A 19171-nucleotide genomic window follows, 5' to 3' on the forward strand; every position below is an offset into this window, starting at 1 on the left:
CATCAACGGTTGTTGGTATAGGTCAATGCACTGCAGCATTTGTAGTTGAAAAAACTATGCGTGGTAAAGTTAAGTTCGGGTTGGGTGTGAAGAAGATCAACCAAGTTATGAGGGCTGCATGTAGGGTGCTAAGGAAGAATATGACAACCAAAGGGTGCTGGAAAACTGCCCCTTGACAGTGATGTCTGCAGCTAAAAGCGCCTTGCAGCAGGAAGGAACGAGAAAACGCTTTCCACCAATACCCAAGACGTCAGGTGGAATTACTCCCTTCCTGATTCCTACCCTAGCCAGCGCCAGTCTCTTGGCAGTAGGTTCATGGCTTGGGGTACAGCGACTGTTGCCAGGACAGTCAAGAATGTACAAAACTCACAGCAACTGCAGGAGGCACGAAGAAATAACCACATGATGGAGGCAGCAGCTATCTGAAAAGGGCTGTACTTGAAATCATAGAGAAAAGGACTAGGTCTCTTCATAAACGAAAAGAAACATAAAAAGCCTACCAGTACTATCAGACAGGGCGCTTACAAATACATATCTGCTTAAAGTTGTTAAGAAGAAATTTAACATTCCGAGATTCCGGGATGTGTTTATGTGGAATACATTACCGAAGACTATGTGGAAATCAGGAGAATGCGGAATTGTGAATTTAAATGCAGCAGGACGTCATGAAACTCACTAGGTAGCATATGTTAAAAAAAGAAATACAAATAACGTCTACTATTTAGATTCATTCACCGACCTGCACCCTTCAGAAGAATTACAACGATACTTCACAGGCAGAAGACATATGTTCAACAACTTTCGAAGCTACCAAAACTTTAATACATTCCTGTGTGGTCAGTTATACATCATGCACTTTCAGACGTTTACAAACGATTTTTAAGGATGGGCATTAATCATCTATCCATCAGTTGCTTTTTAGACGCAATGTCATACGCCGGCCGGTGTGGACGAGCGGTTCTAGGCGCTTCAGTCTGGAACCGCGCAACCGCTACGGTCGCAGGTTCGAATCCTGCCTCGGGCGTGGATGTATGTGATGTCCTTAGGTTAGTTAGGTTTAAGTAGTTCTAGGGGACTGATGACCTCAGATGTTAAGTCCCATAGTGCTCAGAGCCATTTTGAACCAATGTCATACGCCATGAGGACTACCATCTGTATTATGTGTGAATTACTTCCCACTAGTTGACTTAAGCATTGGAAATTGGAGTACTGCGCTGACTGGGCCAGGGACATACAAAACAATGTCACATACCGCAGAGGCTAACAATAAACTGCATCTGAAATTAATGGTAAAAACTAAATTCTGGAAACTGACCGTGGTGCATACGATATTCACGATTTAAACGAAGTTTTAAATCAGGGATTGAGCTCCAAGCAAACATCAGTACACTTAAATCTGAAATAAGGACGACGAATGCATCGATTCACTCACAGCAGAAAGATTCAATAGGCCCACTACTGGGTTTCACAAAGGAAGAGGTTTTGAAGACGGATTCCAGTAAATTTTACAAATCTGATCAAACAGTGGACATTCTCCCTGTCAGTACAAACCGTGTTGAATGTAACATTACAACGATAGATTGATTAATTCAATTTACGGATTCTTTCCATTAGTTAGAACAGGGTATAAGATTTTTTAGACTCGTGCCAACGCTATGTACCTTCCAGTGGCAGTTCAGACAGTGAACTACCTGGAGTTACATATTGTTGACCAGAACAATCAACTTGTTGTCTTTCGTTGTGAGGAAATCACTGTACGACTGCATCTAAGACAGGACGGACGTAAGACATAAAACCAGCGCACAACAGAGCACTTCGCAGCATAACTGCAAGGTGCGAACACATGCGAACTGCGAGCTTCTTAAATCGGTAGGCTTGAAAGCTCGCAATGACGCCACTCAGTATATCTCACCTACTGGAACATGATGAGCGAATCATACGCCAGGAATATTTCTCGCATAAACGTTATGCTTCAAGAACGTTTAACAGAAACGACGAAATTAGGTTATCATCCAGCACCAAGACGCATTAACTCTCCCATACAACATTTCCATATATTTGAATGGATCATTTAAGGAAAAGGATGGAAGTCATACTGCGGGATCAAGGCTTATACCTAATGCCTTAGCCGGCCGCCGTGGCCGAGCGGTTCTAGGCGCTACAGCCTGGAACCGCGCGACCGCTACGGTCGCAGGTTCGAATCCTGCCTCGAGCATGGATGTGTGTGATGTCCTTAGGTTAGTTAGGTTTAAGTAGTTCTAAGTTCTAGCGACTGATGACCTCAGATGTTGAGTCCCATAGTGCTCAAAGCCATTTGAACCATTTGAGCCTAATGCCTTAGCATTTCCGTTTCAGGAAATACGTTATGAACTTAATGGGGCGGAGATTGATCGTACACGTAATGTTGGCACAGCATCAAACCTTAAAACGCGTCTCATTATCACCTTCGAATCTGAATGGTTTAGAAAATCCAGCGTGGTTCATAGACGAGCCTGTGGGCAGAACAATAGAAGAATACCCCCGATTTACTGCATGCATACCTCTATAAATGATTATGGGGTACTTAGAGGACATGCAGCAAATTATTGTGAATCCTAAACAGGAACGTATTCTGGTACGGAGAGCAACGGATAGCAACTCATACATTCAAGGATCCAAAGAGAAGAATCAGAATCATCATCAATAAAATTATATGGAAAAATCCGACACATCACTATGGCAGACGAGGAGCGTTTGCAGCTTGTAAAAGTTCTGGATACCAGTACATATCTGCTATTAACTTTCCTCTCATTGGAGGTTTCTGAGTGTCCAGTGCTAGAGACAGCGAGCGGACAAACATAGGCTATTAAGACCTACATGCAGCTGGAAAAACCGGGATTCAGCATACTTGCATTTCAGACCAATGGAAGGGGAAATTCAGCAGATGATTCGACCGTATTTGATAACAGTAATTTAACTAATGCCAGAGTCTACATGAATTCAGAATTGTATCCGTATGACAATTAACTGCTACAATACAGCAAGGTTCGGTGCTTCTCAGTATGAAACTGTTGAACAGAAAGAATGTCTACTCAGTCCATGGAAATAGAAGGAGCTGACACCAATCATTGGAACAGACTGTTCTAAGTGAACCGACGGAAGATTCTGTTAATAGAATGAGATAATTAAATCAGGACCAACAGAGGATGATTCGATTTTGAACCCTCATCAAATTTTCCAGAAAATTCCGCAGTGCATGCTCTACTTTATATGACTGTGTGATTAACTATTGCCCACTTACTGGTGTTATGCAGCCTGTTGTATAAATGACGAAGTGCTATGTCATACCCAGAGCATTTCACAGTGACAACTTGTAGTGTAAACTTCGTTTCTGACAGTCAAGGTTTCTATGTTGGTGAGTGTAGAAAATTCATATTTAAAGATGTTGCATTCATAGCATACACGGGAGATGCTGGTATAATAGAGAGACATTCTCAGCAAGCATTGCATCACTGAGGCCTCTCAAGAATGTGAATGATGCTACAATATGGAGGAGTGCAAAGTGGTTAACACTGGGACGATCCCCGTATACCTTACAAAGATATGATTATTTCAGATTATTTCACTTTTCACTTCGAATATTAAATCATCCTTATACCATCATCCATGTGAAAGGCGATTCTACGGGTGCCCTGCTTTCCACCAGCTTAAGAAGATATATAAAGATAGTGTTGTGCCTGCTTATAAAAATGTAAGCTTAATTTTAAGTTGTATTAATGAAAATAAACGAATCTTGTACCTCACATTCTGCAATTTTCTTTGTTTCTGCCTAGCTCATTGCTTTGCCCAGATCCTACATCTGTGGCTTTGTTCCATCACAGGTGATATAGTTTCAGACGTTTGCTATATGTCTTTGGAAGTGGACACGATCACGCGTCACCTGTTCCCGAAAACCTATACGTGCAGCGCGATAGGCGAAATCTCATGAAATCACTGCATATATTTTGTTTTCATCTTCAACGTAACCTCCTTCATGCTACAAACGACTATGTTGTGCACCATGCGCAGCCTTTTTATACAACTGTGAGGGTAGGTATTTTGTGAAATAACAACAAAGACGTATGGTAAATAATAACAATCTTTTTAATCAGACATAAGTATTCACAGTAGTAATACAGCTTTACATTCACAAATGTTGTTGTTTTTACAATATACGAAGTAGTACTGCGTTTACATTCACAGGTCTTGTTACTACTGTTTGAACTTTTTCTTATTCACTGTTCTTGGTTTTACAAATTATAGTACTGCATTAATTATTTTTTTTACTATATATTGCAGTACTGGTTACAGCTGTTGCAGAGGCACGGTTTCTCTCACGCTAATACTACACACATTAAAAATGCTTTGCATCACCTCGGTTCCGAGAGCTCCGGAACCTGTTCAGAAAATTGAGATAGAGATCAACATAAACATCATTTCCGCCCTTTTCATTGCTCATGAAAACCACACATTGCATGTTGTACCACCATACAGCGAGACCTTCAGTGGTGATGGTCCAGATTGCTGTACACACCGGTACCTCTAATACCCAATAGCACGTCCTCCTGCATTGACGCATGCCTGTATTCGTTGTGACATACTATCCACAAGTTGTCCGCAACTCGTGGTCTTGCGGTAGCGTTCTCGCTTCCCGCGTACGGGGTCCTGGGTTCGATTCCCGGCGGGGTCAGGGATTTTCTCTGCCTCGAGATGACTGGGTGTTGTGTGTCTTTCATCACCATTTCATCCTCATTCACCCGCAAGTCACCGTCGTGGCGTTAAAGAACTTGTGGAGCGGCGGCCGAACCGCCCCGCGAGGGGTCTACCTGCCACCAATGCCATATGCTCATTATTAACCATAAGTTCATCAAGGCGCTGCTGGTGTACATTGTCCCACTCCTCAACGGAGATTCGGCGTAGATCCCACAGAGCGGTTGGTGGGTCCATAAACAGCCATCTCCAATTTATCCCAGGCATGTTCAATAAGGATCATATCTGGAGTACATGTTGGCCACTCTAGTCGAGGGATGTCGTTATCCTGAAGGAAGTCATTCACATGATGTGCACGATGGGGGCGCGAATGACCACCAGCGGCGTACGTCGGCCCCACATAAAGCTACCCCAAAACAGCAGGGAACCTCCACCTTGCTGCACTCACTGGACAGTGTGTCTAAGGCGTTCAGCCTGACCAGATTCTCATCAAACACGTCTCCGACGATTGTCTGGTTGAAAGCATATGCTACATTCATCGGTGAAGAGGACGTGATGCCAATCCCGAGCTGTCCATTCGGCTTGTTGTTGGGCCCATCTGTAGCGTGCTGCATGGTGTCGTGGTTGCAAAGGTGGATCTCGCAATGTATGTCGGGAGTGAAGTTGCGCATCATGCAGCCTATTGCGCACAGTTTGGGTCTTGTGGCTGCACGAAAAGCATTATTCAATATGGTGGCGTTGCTGACAGGGTTCCTCCGAGCTATAATCCTTAGGTAGCAGTCATCCACTGCAGTAGTAGCCCTTGGGCGGCCTGAGCGATACATGTCATCGACAGTTTCTGTCTCTCCATGTCCAAACAACATCGCTTTGGTTCACTCTGAGGTGCTTGGACACTTCGCTTGTCGACAGCCCTTCCTGGCACAAAGTAACGGAGCGAACGCGATCGAACCGCGGTATTGACTGTCCAGGCATGGTTGAACTACAGACAACACGGGCCGTGTCCCTCCTTCCTGATGGAATGATTAGAACTGATCGGCCGTCGGACCCCCTCCGTCTAATAGACGCTGCTCGTGCATGGTTGTTCACATCTTTTGGCGGATTTAGTGACATCTCTGAACAATAAAAGGAACAGTGTCTGTGTAACAACATCCACAGTCGACGTCTATCTACAGGAGTTCCGGGGACCGGTGTGATGCAAAACTTTTCTTGATATGTGTACAACTGTTACTAGTGAAATTCCACCCAAACAGAAGACTTAATTAATACATTGAACTGGTTAACTCTAAAACATTTTCCGCCTCAAGCTGCTGAAATAATTTAATAATACAATGAAGTGGGTGGCCCTACACTGTTCATCCCAAACAGCTGCACTAAACGAACTGCGTGGAACCCACACTCGAAACTAGTATGACTTGGACAGCTAGCGGTAGGTGAAACTTAAAAAACTTTTGTTTACACATGCACTCATACTATCACATAGGCACAGGAAGTGCAATAAAGAGTAAATACTATAAAACTATTTTTTTCTCGATTTACAATTTTTTAACTTTTTGAATGATTTTACTCCTATTTTTTAACTTTATAAACACATTGCTTATATTTAACTTTTTTATAATTTTTATAATTTTTCCCAGTGCATGGTGCTTCTGTAGTCGTACAGAGATAGTATGCTACTTGTTAAGGAAAAAAGAGGCAGATTGTGTTTACACGCAGGCAAACAAATTTTCCCAGGCAGCCACATTAAATCACACTTGCTGGCACACCATACATCACATACATGCAATATTTATACTATTCGGCGCCGGCTCTCAGTCACTTACTCACTCTCTCCTCTCATTCACACCGTCGGAGAACCCCCTCTCCCCGCCTTTGCTCCTCAAATAAATAGTGAGCATTGGAGGGTTTCGATCCTGTCATCACGAGTGGGGTCTTTTATCATTATGAGGTCGCAATCCAACTTTAGATTGCAGCACAGTGTTCACCTCGTGACGTCGCAGTCGAATACTAGTTTGCTGTATCATATGTGGAGGTTGAGGTGGAGCACCGCGAGTGTCACAGTACAGGCACAGCGAGTAGTCTTTGACCGTGAGGACACGTGATGCCGCACATTGCACACCCTTAGTCCACCTGTGGGTGGCTCCACCTATTGCACGATATGTATACATTTTGCAACTTAGACCCACAAACTGCACAGTCAGCAGTTCATCTGTCTCATCTTCCTTTAAGCTGATATTCTTCTCGTTCCGAGAAACCATACCATAAGGATTATCATTAGTGTATCCCAATGTGTCGAATTCATTACTGTGACATCTAATTAATTCATATGGATCGCAGTAGATGAAGCTATCTGTATCCATATAAAATAACTTTGGCTCCGCGAAATGAGTTTTAGCAAACTCATAGTGGAAGCAGTACATGTGGAGTTTGATGTCCAGTTTACACACACCCAAACAGACAGATTTTGTGAACTCTACTGAAACCTTCGACATGTCATTGAAAAAAGTGACCACTTAAATTTAGCCCGGTGATGAACATTCTTACGCCCCACGACCCCTCCCATTTGGTCCTAATCAAAATATCGCGTTCATTTCCTACATCCTGCATGGTTTTACCGAAAATGGAAGCAGACATTAATTTATAAAATTCTCTCTCGAAATCACTAGTCAAGTCCATCTTTTTTTCGGTAATTAATTCAGGATACTCCTTCAACTCGGGGGAATGATTGAAGGAGATAATCCGGGTGATTCTACCTACCTCCATCCCTAAGCTGAGACAATGCTGGAGGATACGATAATGAATTATGTACCTCTGCTTGTGTCCAACAGTGGTCATCAGTTTAGGGATAGTGCTTCCTCACGAAACTTGTTTCTCTGAACATAACGGCGAGTCGCTTTTCATTTCAAGCATATTACCAGGTTATGTGATGTCAGTCTGCCTCCACCACATACCTTACATCATAATTAGCCGCCAGACCCGATATTTTTCCTCCTAATCCCTTTAATTCGTTTTCGGGCATCCACAGAAACATACCAACTGGCAGTGGCTACATCGTGGCATGCTCGTACAAGCTATTCACATCCAAATATAGAATTTAACTTGTATTGAGGGATGCTTTGAACCTCGCACCCATGTAGATTACTTGCCATGGCCTATCTATGAAGACACTGGAAAAGTTCTCCATGGATCCCGCGTTCAAAGAAAAGAAGCCTCGTTTTCTTGAGCACTACGTTCAAGGACAACCTAGATGCCGTGTAATAAAAGATGGTACCCAGAGAATACTTGGATATGCATACAGTCCGTAACTTTCAAAAAATATCCGCAAGTAAGCGCACGTCTGTGTTCATGTATCGTCTTACATATTCACCCAAACTGGGAATAGTGAAATCCCGCCAGACATCCACAGCAAGGTCATAATCTGCACCAGTTATGGCATCGCCTGTGTTGTTATCCAGATATAAGGCAAAACTCTTTTCCTACTCACAAGTTGAAACTTTTCCTCGTCGGGGTATACAGATAGCCTTATATGCATATCCTGCCGAGACGGAGTTTCAACGAGTTTCTGGAATGGCTCCTGCATAAAACGTAGCTTGTCAAGGAAGTGTAGCGTAATTTTTGTTGTCACTCGTTTGGAGAATGAAATATATTGCTCGACACTCTCAGGCAGGACACTGGCCTGATTTTTCTCCCCGTCGAAATTAGCCAGTTGCTCAACTGGAAAGTTAGCGTCATTTCCGCTTAAACTATGGAAGAAAATGGGTATCTGCCGTGGTAACTTCTGCTACAAATTGCATATGTTGTGAGCTGCAACGCGGAACTTCCCCTTAAGATGAAAATGGTCTCTACGGTGAGTTTCAGTTTTCTATGTAACGGCTGCCCAGAAATATGACAGTTAGCCGCATAATTGTATAATTTTTTATCCTCCTTAGACTCGGTCATACAGATGTTGGTGCTGTAAAGCGTACCGTATCAGTAACCCATGAGAGTTTTGCAAGCTCAGTGAACAACCAAATACAGTATTATCCCCAACACAAGATTCTTAGCGATTAAGACTTGAATCATATGAGCGTCCAAGTTGGTACGCTGCAGCGTATCATACGTGTTTTTGGGTGAAGGTCGTATCTGAGGTTAAGAGGTTCCCTTCAAAGTGCATGACAGGGTCAAGGAGACATTCAAAGTCAGTATACAACAAACGGACATCGTTTCTGGTGGTGAGCATTCTTGAATTTAAAGAACTGGTTTCCTTCTGTAGGCATAACAACGGATACTGGTTTCTTGGATTCACCGTCGTTCAGAAGCCTTATAAAATACTTTTCCTCTGAAAAGGTATTTGGACATCTGAAAAAAATTTATTTCTTTATGTTCATGTTTCGACAATTGCCTGCAAAAGAGGCGAGGCATGTCTTTGATCCATATGTAAAGCTGATTATCACCTTCAGAGAAGAGCAGCATGTTTACATGAAGATCACGCTCACCTGCTTGTTTCTAAACATGGAGTGGTCCTGCACGTCTGGATTGCTTTTCTGCTTCTTCAGGCCACAAATATCAACCGATATTCCAGGATTTTGGGCCTCAAATTTTGGTATGTCCTGAATCTTTACGGGGAACTCGATTCTGTCAGAGTTATACCTCACATGGATCGTATTGTTGCAGACATGCTATTGACCTGTTTGGATGTATACTTTAATTTCTCTTACAAGCCAGGATTGACCATGCAAAACAACCATTATCCTTTTAATTTTGGACCTTAATACAGGATGACTTGTTCTTAATATCCTCAGGGAGTCTGATATAACTAGACCCTCCATTTAAGGGATCACAGACATCAATATGGATGTCGAGGTGTGGTATTTGGCTGAGTGCTTTAGCTGCCCCCTCTTATTTCCATCTCAGAATACTGGATCAGTATAGCACCCAAGGTGGATTCACGATACCACGATACCACTCGGCAATTGATGTACTCAGAGATATAGCGCCGTTATCACCCCAGATGTAGTGGAGGCTTTGCTTCTCATCAGCACCCTGCTGTTTGGGGGGGGGGGGGGGGGAGGGATGCAGATTACTGCATTACACTTAATGGCATTAATTCTCGGATCATCTAAGGTTTTGAGGAGCTCTGGCTCCAACATCGAGAGGCATGCTTCTAGAAACCTAACAGGGTCACGATACTCCCTGGCCAGATACTCAATTCTAGTGAACGAGACACGACCCACAAAGGCCCTAGCAATTGCCTAGTATTCTAGAGGTTCATAACGCCACTAATCTGATGTCTTTCACCGTCAGGACAGGAAAGAGCACTGCCGCTAGTCACAGGTTCATTACCATGGACAATTCAACTAGGAGACGACTGCATCCACCTGGCAGATGGTGACATGGGGGAGGAGGCGCAATCTTAGATGAGGGGTATGGACTGAGACAGAGAGACCTTTCACTGCTGGCGATGGCGAACAGCTGGAGCCAAAAGGGCGCTCGTTGATGTTGCTGCATGCTGGAGCCTCACCACCGCCAGCCTGGGGGTTGCGAGATCGTTGCTCTGACAGAACCACCATCACAGAGTATGTGATGGTGTGGGGGCCAGCATTGCAGTGGCCGCAACTGCTTCCACTGTGGTACTGTGGTGCACGCCGCTCAGGGGAATGTGTGATGTCTGCTCCCCCCCCCCCTCCCTCCTCAACCACGCTCTCTAGGTGCCAGTGCCACATTGAGCTATTGTAGTGGCAGTGTAGGTGGCACATCTGTAACATATGAATAAAGGAAAAAATTAAGTACAATGCTCAAGATTTTTTTAGTATTAGCCGTAAACAAGTAACAACAGTTAAGTACATCAGTAGTCCAGAATAATAATTATATGCTGTAACAAAGACGATTGCATTATAAACACTTTTTCACTCTAGATCCCAGGATTGAGTAGGTCAGTCAATCTTTCTGTTAGTTCTATCACTCAATCAAATACTGCCTCCTCCCCATCTAAAAGGGCGAGAGGGCACTGCTTTTCAGCAGCCACCGTCTCATGCACCTACCCTAGTATTTCACCCTTTCTGGAATTGTAGTTGGGGAACCACTGATCCATCTCACATAAGTCATCTATAACAAGATACTGATTGTAAGAAACAACAACAAAAAGTAGATACTGATTTTACATACAGCGAGATATTGATTACACATAACTACAAAAAATATAAGTTCATACTAAATGGAGGTGATGACACACGGTCACCAATCTCGATTCATACCCTGCTAGATTCACATCCTCCTCTTGCTCCACAGCAACATCTACAACAATGAAGAATATGTACCTTACACAACTGTATATGAGGAAACATGACTAACAGGAATATTACAAATGTACTTACGCTATTGCTGCGTTCCGGTCTCCAACAGCCGCTTAAAGTTGGTCAGCTGGTGCTCTAATGCTGCAACAGCGAGTTCAAAAGTTTTATAAAAATATTTTATAATCTGAATACATCTAGAGCTGTTTTTTGAATATGTAAACTATCACACAGAATTTGGAGGTGTACTTACATGATGGTAGCACAACCTCTTCTGCTTGCTACTGCTGGCGATTTTCAGTTTCCAGCTGACACTCTAATTCAGCCTGCATTTCGGGGAAGAGTGCTGCAGTACCAGGAAAAAAGAACTTTTACAACCAATTTTTCGAAAATGTATCACAATCTCGAATGATTTGAATACTTTGCTACTAAATTTTTTAACTGTCGCAATTTCAACTCTTTTTTTTTTTCAATATATAAACGCGTACATCGCAACTGCACCAAGTTTGGCAGTTTCCCATCACCACTGCCACTGGCATAGCTACTGCCTGGTCATTTCATATTGCGAGGATCACACATACACAACTAGGTGCTGTCGAAAACTCATTATGGTTTTGATGGGTATTGGACTTTATATACCTTCAGACTCTGCCCTCTATTTTTCAGAGAACCAATAGGAACTCAGAACGGCATACCAGCAAGTTATAACTTTCCTTATTTGTCTTCAGCCAGGTTTGGTGCAGGTGGGTGAGAAACAGAATGCTGCAGCGAGGGAGAAAACAATTCTGGGACAGACAGACAGAGGGACCTTTCTAAAACATCCATTGTTTGCTGGCAAGTAGATGCATGTGGCTGGAAAATTGGAAGCAGCTTCTATCTTCAGAAAACACTCGTTGTTTATTCTGGGACATCAGATAGCCTGGCACTTCTGACATTAGCTGTATCTCTCTAAAACATGCTGGTGTTTGTTAGGCACTGGTGAGGGAGGGCGGCACTAAACTTCGAAAACAAATCGGTTGTTCATGGTTGATGGCCATTGCGAACGCATCTAGGGAATGGCAGCTAACATTACAATAATTTGCTGATTTCTCTTCTACTACTGGCCAGCCGCTGCAGGCCGCCCCCCCCCCCCCGCCCCCCGCCCTTCCCCTCCCCCATGACCCTTAGCAATAGCAGACTGTGAGGAGGCTCCTACTGTGGGTGGATGGGGTGGCGGTTCCATTGTGTTTGGTCCAGTAATCATGTGCGACGTGAAGAGGCTGTGGTCCAGCCGTGGAGTGGCTCCTGTGGTTCTGCTGCAGGCCGCCAGATACCACACCAAGCGGCGCACATGTGAGATGTGCATGACTGCTCATTCAGCAGCAGACTGCTGTGCGAGCAATACCCTCGCTGGGCAGTCGCAACTGTGTGACGCACACTTATAGCACCCGACAGAGTGACCATAGTGTACGATGCGATCGAAAGATAAGAGTATACCTGTCCTACAAAATGCATATTATGTCCTCTGCAGTGCATAATTCTTCGATTTCCCATCCTTTGAATTTTCTTCGATTTCTACCACCTATCCCCATTTTATAAACAACTTCAATCTACAATTTCCGTTAATATTGCTTTCTCTGAAATGACAATTAGATTTTACGGAGGAAATTCAATTTTACTATGAAAATTCAGAATTCCCACCAAAATTCCAAATTCCCACCAATAGTGTAGGTGAGGGAGGAGGGGTGTGGGAGGGAGCAGGAACCCACGTGCCAGCTGGGGAAAACACATGACATCATCTGTGGGTGGGGGTGGGGATGTGGTGGAAGGGGGTAATTAATCGATCAGTTTAATTAATTTGCATATCAATTTCATATCAAAAGTGTCCTCATGCCGCCATCTCCCTACTACTATAATGGATATCAACTTGCATTAAGTGTAGGTAAATATGAGGTAACGGGCTTGATGAGGGTACAGAATCTGATACCTTGTGATGGATTCGACTGGAGTTTACTCGCACTGACTAAGTATCGATAAATAACTCGTTATGAAATCAATTAAAGGGGTGGCAAATATATGAAATGACCTAATGAATGCCACAATAATTTAAAGCGACTGCAGTAGAGAGAACATACGAGGTCCATTTGTGACATGTTCATGAGCATTGCTGCAGTAATTGGGATCCTTAGTAAAGCATACTAAGGGAGAAGACGCAAGGTACTCACACTTGCTATGAGTAGAGGTGTAGTATCGAAAACTAAGATAATAAAACACACTTCTTTAATACTCAGTCTCCTGAAACTGCAAAAAATTAAAGGGTACAAAGTGACATGTAGGAGGAAGATCTACAGATGTCCACATCTGAGTGTGCCGTTTTATGATTCTTTGGCATATGTGTAAGAACTGAAAGGCAGGCATGTGCCCTTGTCTCACTTGGGTATCAACGTAGCGATATTAGCAGGAAAAGTAAAACTGATAAAGCAGGATAGAGGTAACGGAATACAAAAGTTTTTCAGAGTGGAGCGATAACCATGAAGGACTGGGCAGATTGCAGGTGGTTTCATAGTTCTAACCATTTGCACAGTTGCAGGTGCAGAATGGACTGGAAAAAGGGAGGATAAAGAGTTAGGTTACAATTACTGACCCTGTACCCATTCCGGTCCCTCTGGCCATCGCCCAGAGATTCTTCTTCGGGCAGCGACTTGAGGAAGACTTCGAGACCCGTCGTGGGGCCTGAAGCGATGTTGCGTCGCATCTGGCACGGATCGCGGTTCACGGTCGCCCCGGTGGGCACCTTGTACGTAGACATCGCCGGGCTGCAAAGATCAGGAAGTGCAGGATGTTTTTGTAAGTCACTCTCTCATTTCGACAGAAGAGAATGTGTTACGTTTCGATTTACACTGAGGAGCCATAACATTATAACCACCGCCCACCTCGATATTGAATGCCGCCCGGTGGCGTTACGGGCGTCTCCCGTAGTAAGGAACGTATATAAGCGAAGCAGAAACGAAAGGGGACTCATTATAGCGACGATACGTGTTATTATGACCTGTCCCCAGGGAATCAGCTCCTGGGAACGACGAAGCTGGTCGGCTGTTCGTGTCCCATTGTCGTGAGCATCAATAGAAAGACTCACCACAGAACATGGAGGTTGGAGCCTTGCGTGCCCTCCTAAAGCAGCACTGGTGGCTATTTGTGGCTGACCTGACGACAGACTGCAATCCTGGTGTAGACGCAAGTGGTCCAGAGCTCACTTCTCAGTGTCAGCGTACATCTTTGAACGTGAGGCTCCGCAGCAGACGACCACAAGCCCTTAATTTGTGAAACTGCGTGTACTGCGCGTAGACATCCAGTGTCACATATCACCAATATCCTATCAGGAACTTTCCGAATAAGCATAACCGCTACTTTATTGCTTTCCAAAAGTGAACCAACATTCTATTAAGCAGGTGGTCATAATATTTTGGCTTAACAGCGTATTTTTATTGTAACTAAATAGTTAAGCACTGAATACTTCGAGGTTTTATTTGATACCTATTGATCTTTATCCTTTTCGTTTTCCGATTTTCAGGCAAGATGACGGCTTGATGGAATCCATAACAATCTTCAAACATTAGGTTTGCAATCATGCCACGCTAAGGTAAGAAAACACGCCGAATTCCACCCAGCACTAAAACTGCCGAAAGATTTTCTGATAAATGTAGTGGTTGGTTTTGCAGATCAATGATGCGCGCCAAATTATATAGAGATTTGCTTTGCAGAGCCTACAGTGAGCACCAGTGAGGTAGTGATCCTCCTGTGCTACTAGCCATTTTAATGATTCCTTACGACACGTTGTTGAAGGTAAACTAATAACGATGGAGTGTACAGGATAGGAAACATACTAAATGAAATAAGAATGACGTTAAAGAAACTATATACAGGGTGGTCAGAAACAGTCTGAAAAGCTTGTAAGGGCTGTATATTGTGCTGAGAAATAATTTTTAAGAAAAAATTTGATACGGTGCGCCGTTTCCGAATCATCCAGCATTGAAGTTAGCCAATCAGGTCGCCACACGGGCAAATTCAAGCAGCCTGCCAGAGGCGGTATGCCAAACGTGTTCTTCATTTGGTTTCCTCAAACCGAACAAGAGAGCAACACAAAAATTAAAGAGTTGACGATACTATGGATTCAACCCGACCCAGCGGCACTGGATTCTCATGCGCTACCATCCAACGTAAACTATGAGAACAACTGCTATGATTAGTATCATCTTCTTTAGCAAACTTCTATCTGCTAGTCATTCGATCGTTTACGGGAATCGTATTGACGCAGTCGACGGTTCTCGGAAGTCTTCGTTTAGCTGTAAATGTAGACAGAAAGTGGCGCTATGAGACAACGCCATAGCAGTGAACATAGTGGTATTACAATGAAATGAACACCCTTAGCTGCTTACAGGCGTTGACATACATCAACGGGGACAGATGAAAATGTGTGTCCCGATCGGGACTCTAAACCGGGATCTCCTGCTTACATGGCAGACGCTCTATCCATCTGAGCCACCGAGGGCACAGAGGATAGCGCGACTGCAGGGATTTATCTCTGACACGCCTCCCGCGAAACCCACATTCTCAACGTATTGTCCCGCACTACATTCGTAGTGCCCCCGCCCATTATACTCATTACTCGCGGCGTGTTGCCGATTCCCGTAAGAGTTCGGGCACTGTTTGTGCATTCGCACAGAAGAAGATGGTCAAGTGGCCGCTGAGCCTTAACTATATATATATACTATATATATACTTAACTATATATATATACATATTCGGACATGTCCGAAAGATCAGATACCATCTTAATATAAGCATAGTGGTACCACTGCGCGTCATTGCTGTTTATTCGACGAATACGCCGATATGCATTCCGCGTATGGCGTTGCGGGTCAAAATTCACCTCTAGGTCCGCACAATTTACAACGCCACAATTCTGGACCGTGTTTTTCCATGTGAGAATGCGTTTGTAGCGATTGATAAATGATTGATAAATGATTTTGTTGAGAAAAAAGTTGACACTGGAAGACAACGCTACCCGCGAACCGTTCAGTTTGAAGAAAATGTTCTTGACATGATTGTTGAATATCCCACTACCAGCTGAAGGGCCACTGTTAATTTGTGGGGAGGAAATGAAGCTAATACGATGTTCTTAAATAATATCTGAAAACTAAACACCGTAAAATGTATCCGTTTGTCAGTCGCACAGGTTTCGCACGCTGTAATAACGGACGTCCTAAACGATGAAAACCTATTTCTGTACCACCTTCAGAAAGTGCAAGATCTGCTGAAAGAGGACTATTCTTCTCGGAATCCGTATTACCTGTAGTCCTTAAATCAATGTATCGAAATTCCAGATTTCTAAAGGAGACCAGAGGATGCATCTTTCACCAGGGAATGGTCATTCAGCTCTCAAAACAGCCACATTTGGTACGACGAAAATATTGATGGCTCATATGTGAAGTCATATCAGCGTATGTTTGGCGCAAATATTGCGTCAGGTATTATAGGCAACTGATCTTTGCGTCCCGTCCTATATCCTCCCCATTTAAAGGGACGAACGTATTTACCGTTTCATGTATATGTTACTGTAAAAGTAATATTATGGGAAAATCCTGGAATTAACTGGTGAAACTTAAGACTTAGCATTGTGGCGTGGGAAGTCCGAAATTTCTTATTATATGGAACTTTTACCAAGAGACGTTGGTAAATCTTAGGACGTACCCACACAAACTGGTAGAACCGTATTCATTTAAAAAAATCTGCTTAGCAATTTATTAAAATAATTTGTGTTTATTGCAAATTTAAGTATCTTAATCATTCTGCATTCCAATGTGATTATAATGAGCAATATTGCATATTAGAGAAAAATGTAAAAAATGTTATCGTTTGAACGTTAATTTTTGTTACAACAAGGCTGACTATTACGGCATTTCGTATTACGTAATATGGAAGACGATTTACGCAAGCATTTTTTAGTTGAAACTTTTTTTAAGCAATTGCCGTTTTTAAACCCTTGTCCTCCAACACAGATTGTTTGGCAACCACTTTCCGCAGACTAATTTCTTCTTTTGCTACTTCGTCGACGTTGATAAAATTTTTCTTGCACAGTGTAAATTGATTCCTTGTGTACAATCACTACTGTTTACCAGCTTTGGTACCAAGCTGATAAAATTCGTCATCCTAAATATTTATCACTAGTGCTATTATAGGTTTTGCATCAGTTTTTTCTCTGTCTACATCCGGTACTGTAGTTCTCACAGTCTGTCCAACGGAAAGTTTTGGAATTTTGTTACATGAGGCTCCTTTCATTTTCTTTGCATGCAATTGAAGACCTTCTTTGGCAGCTTCTCGGATCCGTTTAACTTTATTAACACTGTTGGAAGTTGTCAACGTCTCGTCACAACCATCAGCTGGTGCCAGTGTCTCGTTTTTAACTGTCGTCAAATCCTGCGTCTCTGGTGCTTCGCCGGCCGAAGTGGCCGCGCGGTTCTGGCGCTGCAGTCTGGAACCGCGAGACCGCTACGGGCGCAGGTTCGAATCCTGCCTCGGGCATGGTTGTGTGTGACGTCCTTACGTTAGTTAGGTTTAATTAGTTCTAAGTTCTAGGGGACTGATGACCTCAGCAGTTAAGTCCCATAGTGCTCAGAGCCATTTTGGTGCTTCCTCACCTGCTGCAGCCGCACTTTCCACCTCCGTTCCTTCTACTCCAGTACTATTCTCACTGGCATCAATTCCTTTGCCGTCATTTTCAGTTTCTTGTGAGTCAGTGAAAGTGGTGTTTAACATTATTTCCAAGTCTTCATCAGTGTTTACATTTTTTATTAAAGCAAGTGGGACAACTGACGTCGCAATGCCCTTTTCCATTGGAACCCCAAACATGGCTTCAGATGGCGAGCATCTGATCCCTTCATGTTAAGCCCTATTTTTCATTGCTTGCACAAACCTCAGCCCTTCAGACCACTTTAAAGTTTCATTTGTTTCTATCCAAGTTGAAAACATATTTTCAATACCTTGATTTGCTCTTTCGACTGATCCCTGAGACTGACTGTGCCTCGGCTTCCCATAAACTACCTTTATGTCACTCCACAACCCACATAAGCTTTGAATGACTTGGTTATAATACTCTCCACCATTATCAGAAGGCCGCCCGGGGAGGCCGAGTGGTTCTAGGCGCTACAGTTTGGAACCACGCGACCACTACGGTCGCAGGTTCGAATCCTGCCTCGGGTATGGATGTGTGTGATGTCCCTGAGTTAGTTAGGTTTAAGTAGTTCTGAGTTCTAGGGGACTGATGACCTCAGAAGTTAAGTCCTATAGTGCTCAGAGCCATTTGAACCATTATCAGAATGAAGGATACTTGGGCACCAAAGGTGGTAAAAATGTCCAGAAGATGATATGCCACTTCATCAGCCCTTTACGAAGTTGGTGCATGGAGGTTAACAAATTTTGTCACATGATCTTCGTATACAAGTATGAACTGTGACTTATTGTCTGTGTTTGCCTGCATGCCGATGAAGTCAATTTGGCATCGTGAATTCATTTCACAGTGTATGATAGGTTTCACTACAATATCCCTTTTCAATGCTTTTTTTAAATTTTTTTGTCATGGTTCACATAATCTCAAATAAGTAACCACTGATTGAACAGTCACTTTCTTGTACTTACGATTCAGTTCCACAAACTTCCGTTTTCGGCCGCGGTGGCCTATAGTAACGTGGGTATAATGTTGTACGTTAAACAGTTCATCAAATCGAACGTAACAACGAATTTCTTCTTTACCACCGGGCAGCGGTCCTATGAGTTTCTCTTCGCCTCCGATGTTGAGAACAATCTATCATATCAAACGTCTGTAGTGAACAGAATTTTTATTGGGAACAATTTTTGCATTTTTCACTTCACTTAACAGAATGTTATACTGCTCAGCAGTTACATAAAAATTGTTGTCCTTGCTATTCACTGATTCACTTTGAAGTTCGTAAAACCTGTAACGCATAACATCACTCATTGTGATACAAAGCTGCAGAAGAAACACCACTGAAACGACTCGCAAAGATGACCGTACGCATGATGCTCGACACTGACTGAAACAACGCAGCGGTGAGTGGACTGAGAACTCATAACTGCCAACATAGAAACTTATCTTAACACATAATTGCAACAAAAAAACT

At 43.2% G+C, this 19171-nt stretch overlaps 1 protein-coding gene across 1 annotated transcript in view; it reads right to left on the reverse strand.

Moving 5' to 3' along the window:
• LOC124795789 (sodium channel protein Nach-like) overlaps nucleotides 1-19171 on the reverse strand; it is a 146657-nt gene that overhangs the window by 90255 nt on the left and 37231 nt on the right. Inside the window, exon 4 of the mRNA XM_047259870.1 lies at nucleotides 13618-13789. Coding sequence (XP_047115826.1) covers nucleotides 13618-13789 — 172 coding nt within the window. The remainder of the gene's footprint in view (nucleotides 1-13617; nucleotides 13790-19171) is intronic.

The sequence above is a fragment of the Schistocerca piceifrons genome, chromosome 4, assembly GCF_021461385.2.
Source record: "Schistocerca piceifrons isolate TAMUIC-IGC-003096 chromosome 4, iqSchPice1.1, whole genome shotgun sequence".
In the NCBI taxonomy this organism is placed as follows: Eukaryota; Metazoa; Arthropoda; class Insecta; order Orthoptera; family Acrididae; genus Schistocerca; species Schistocerca piceifrons.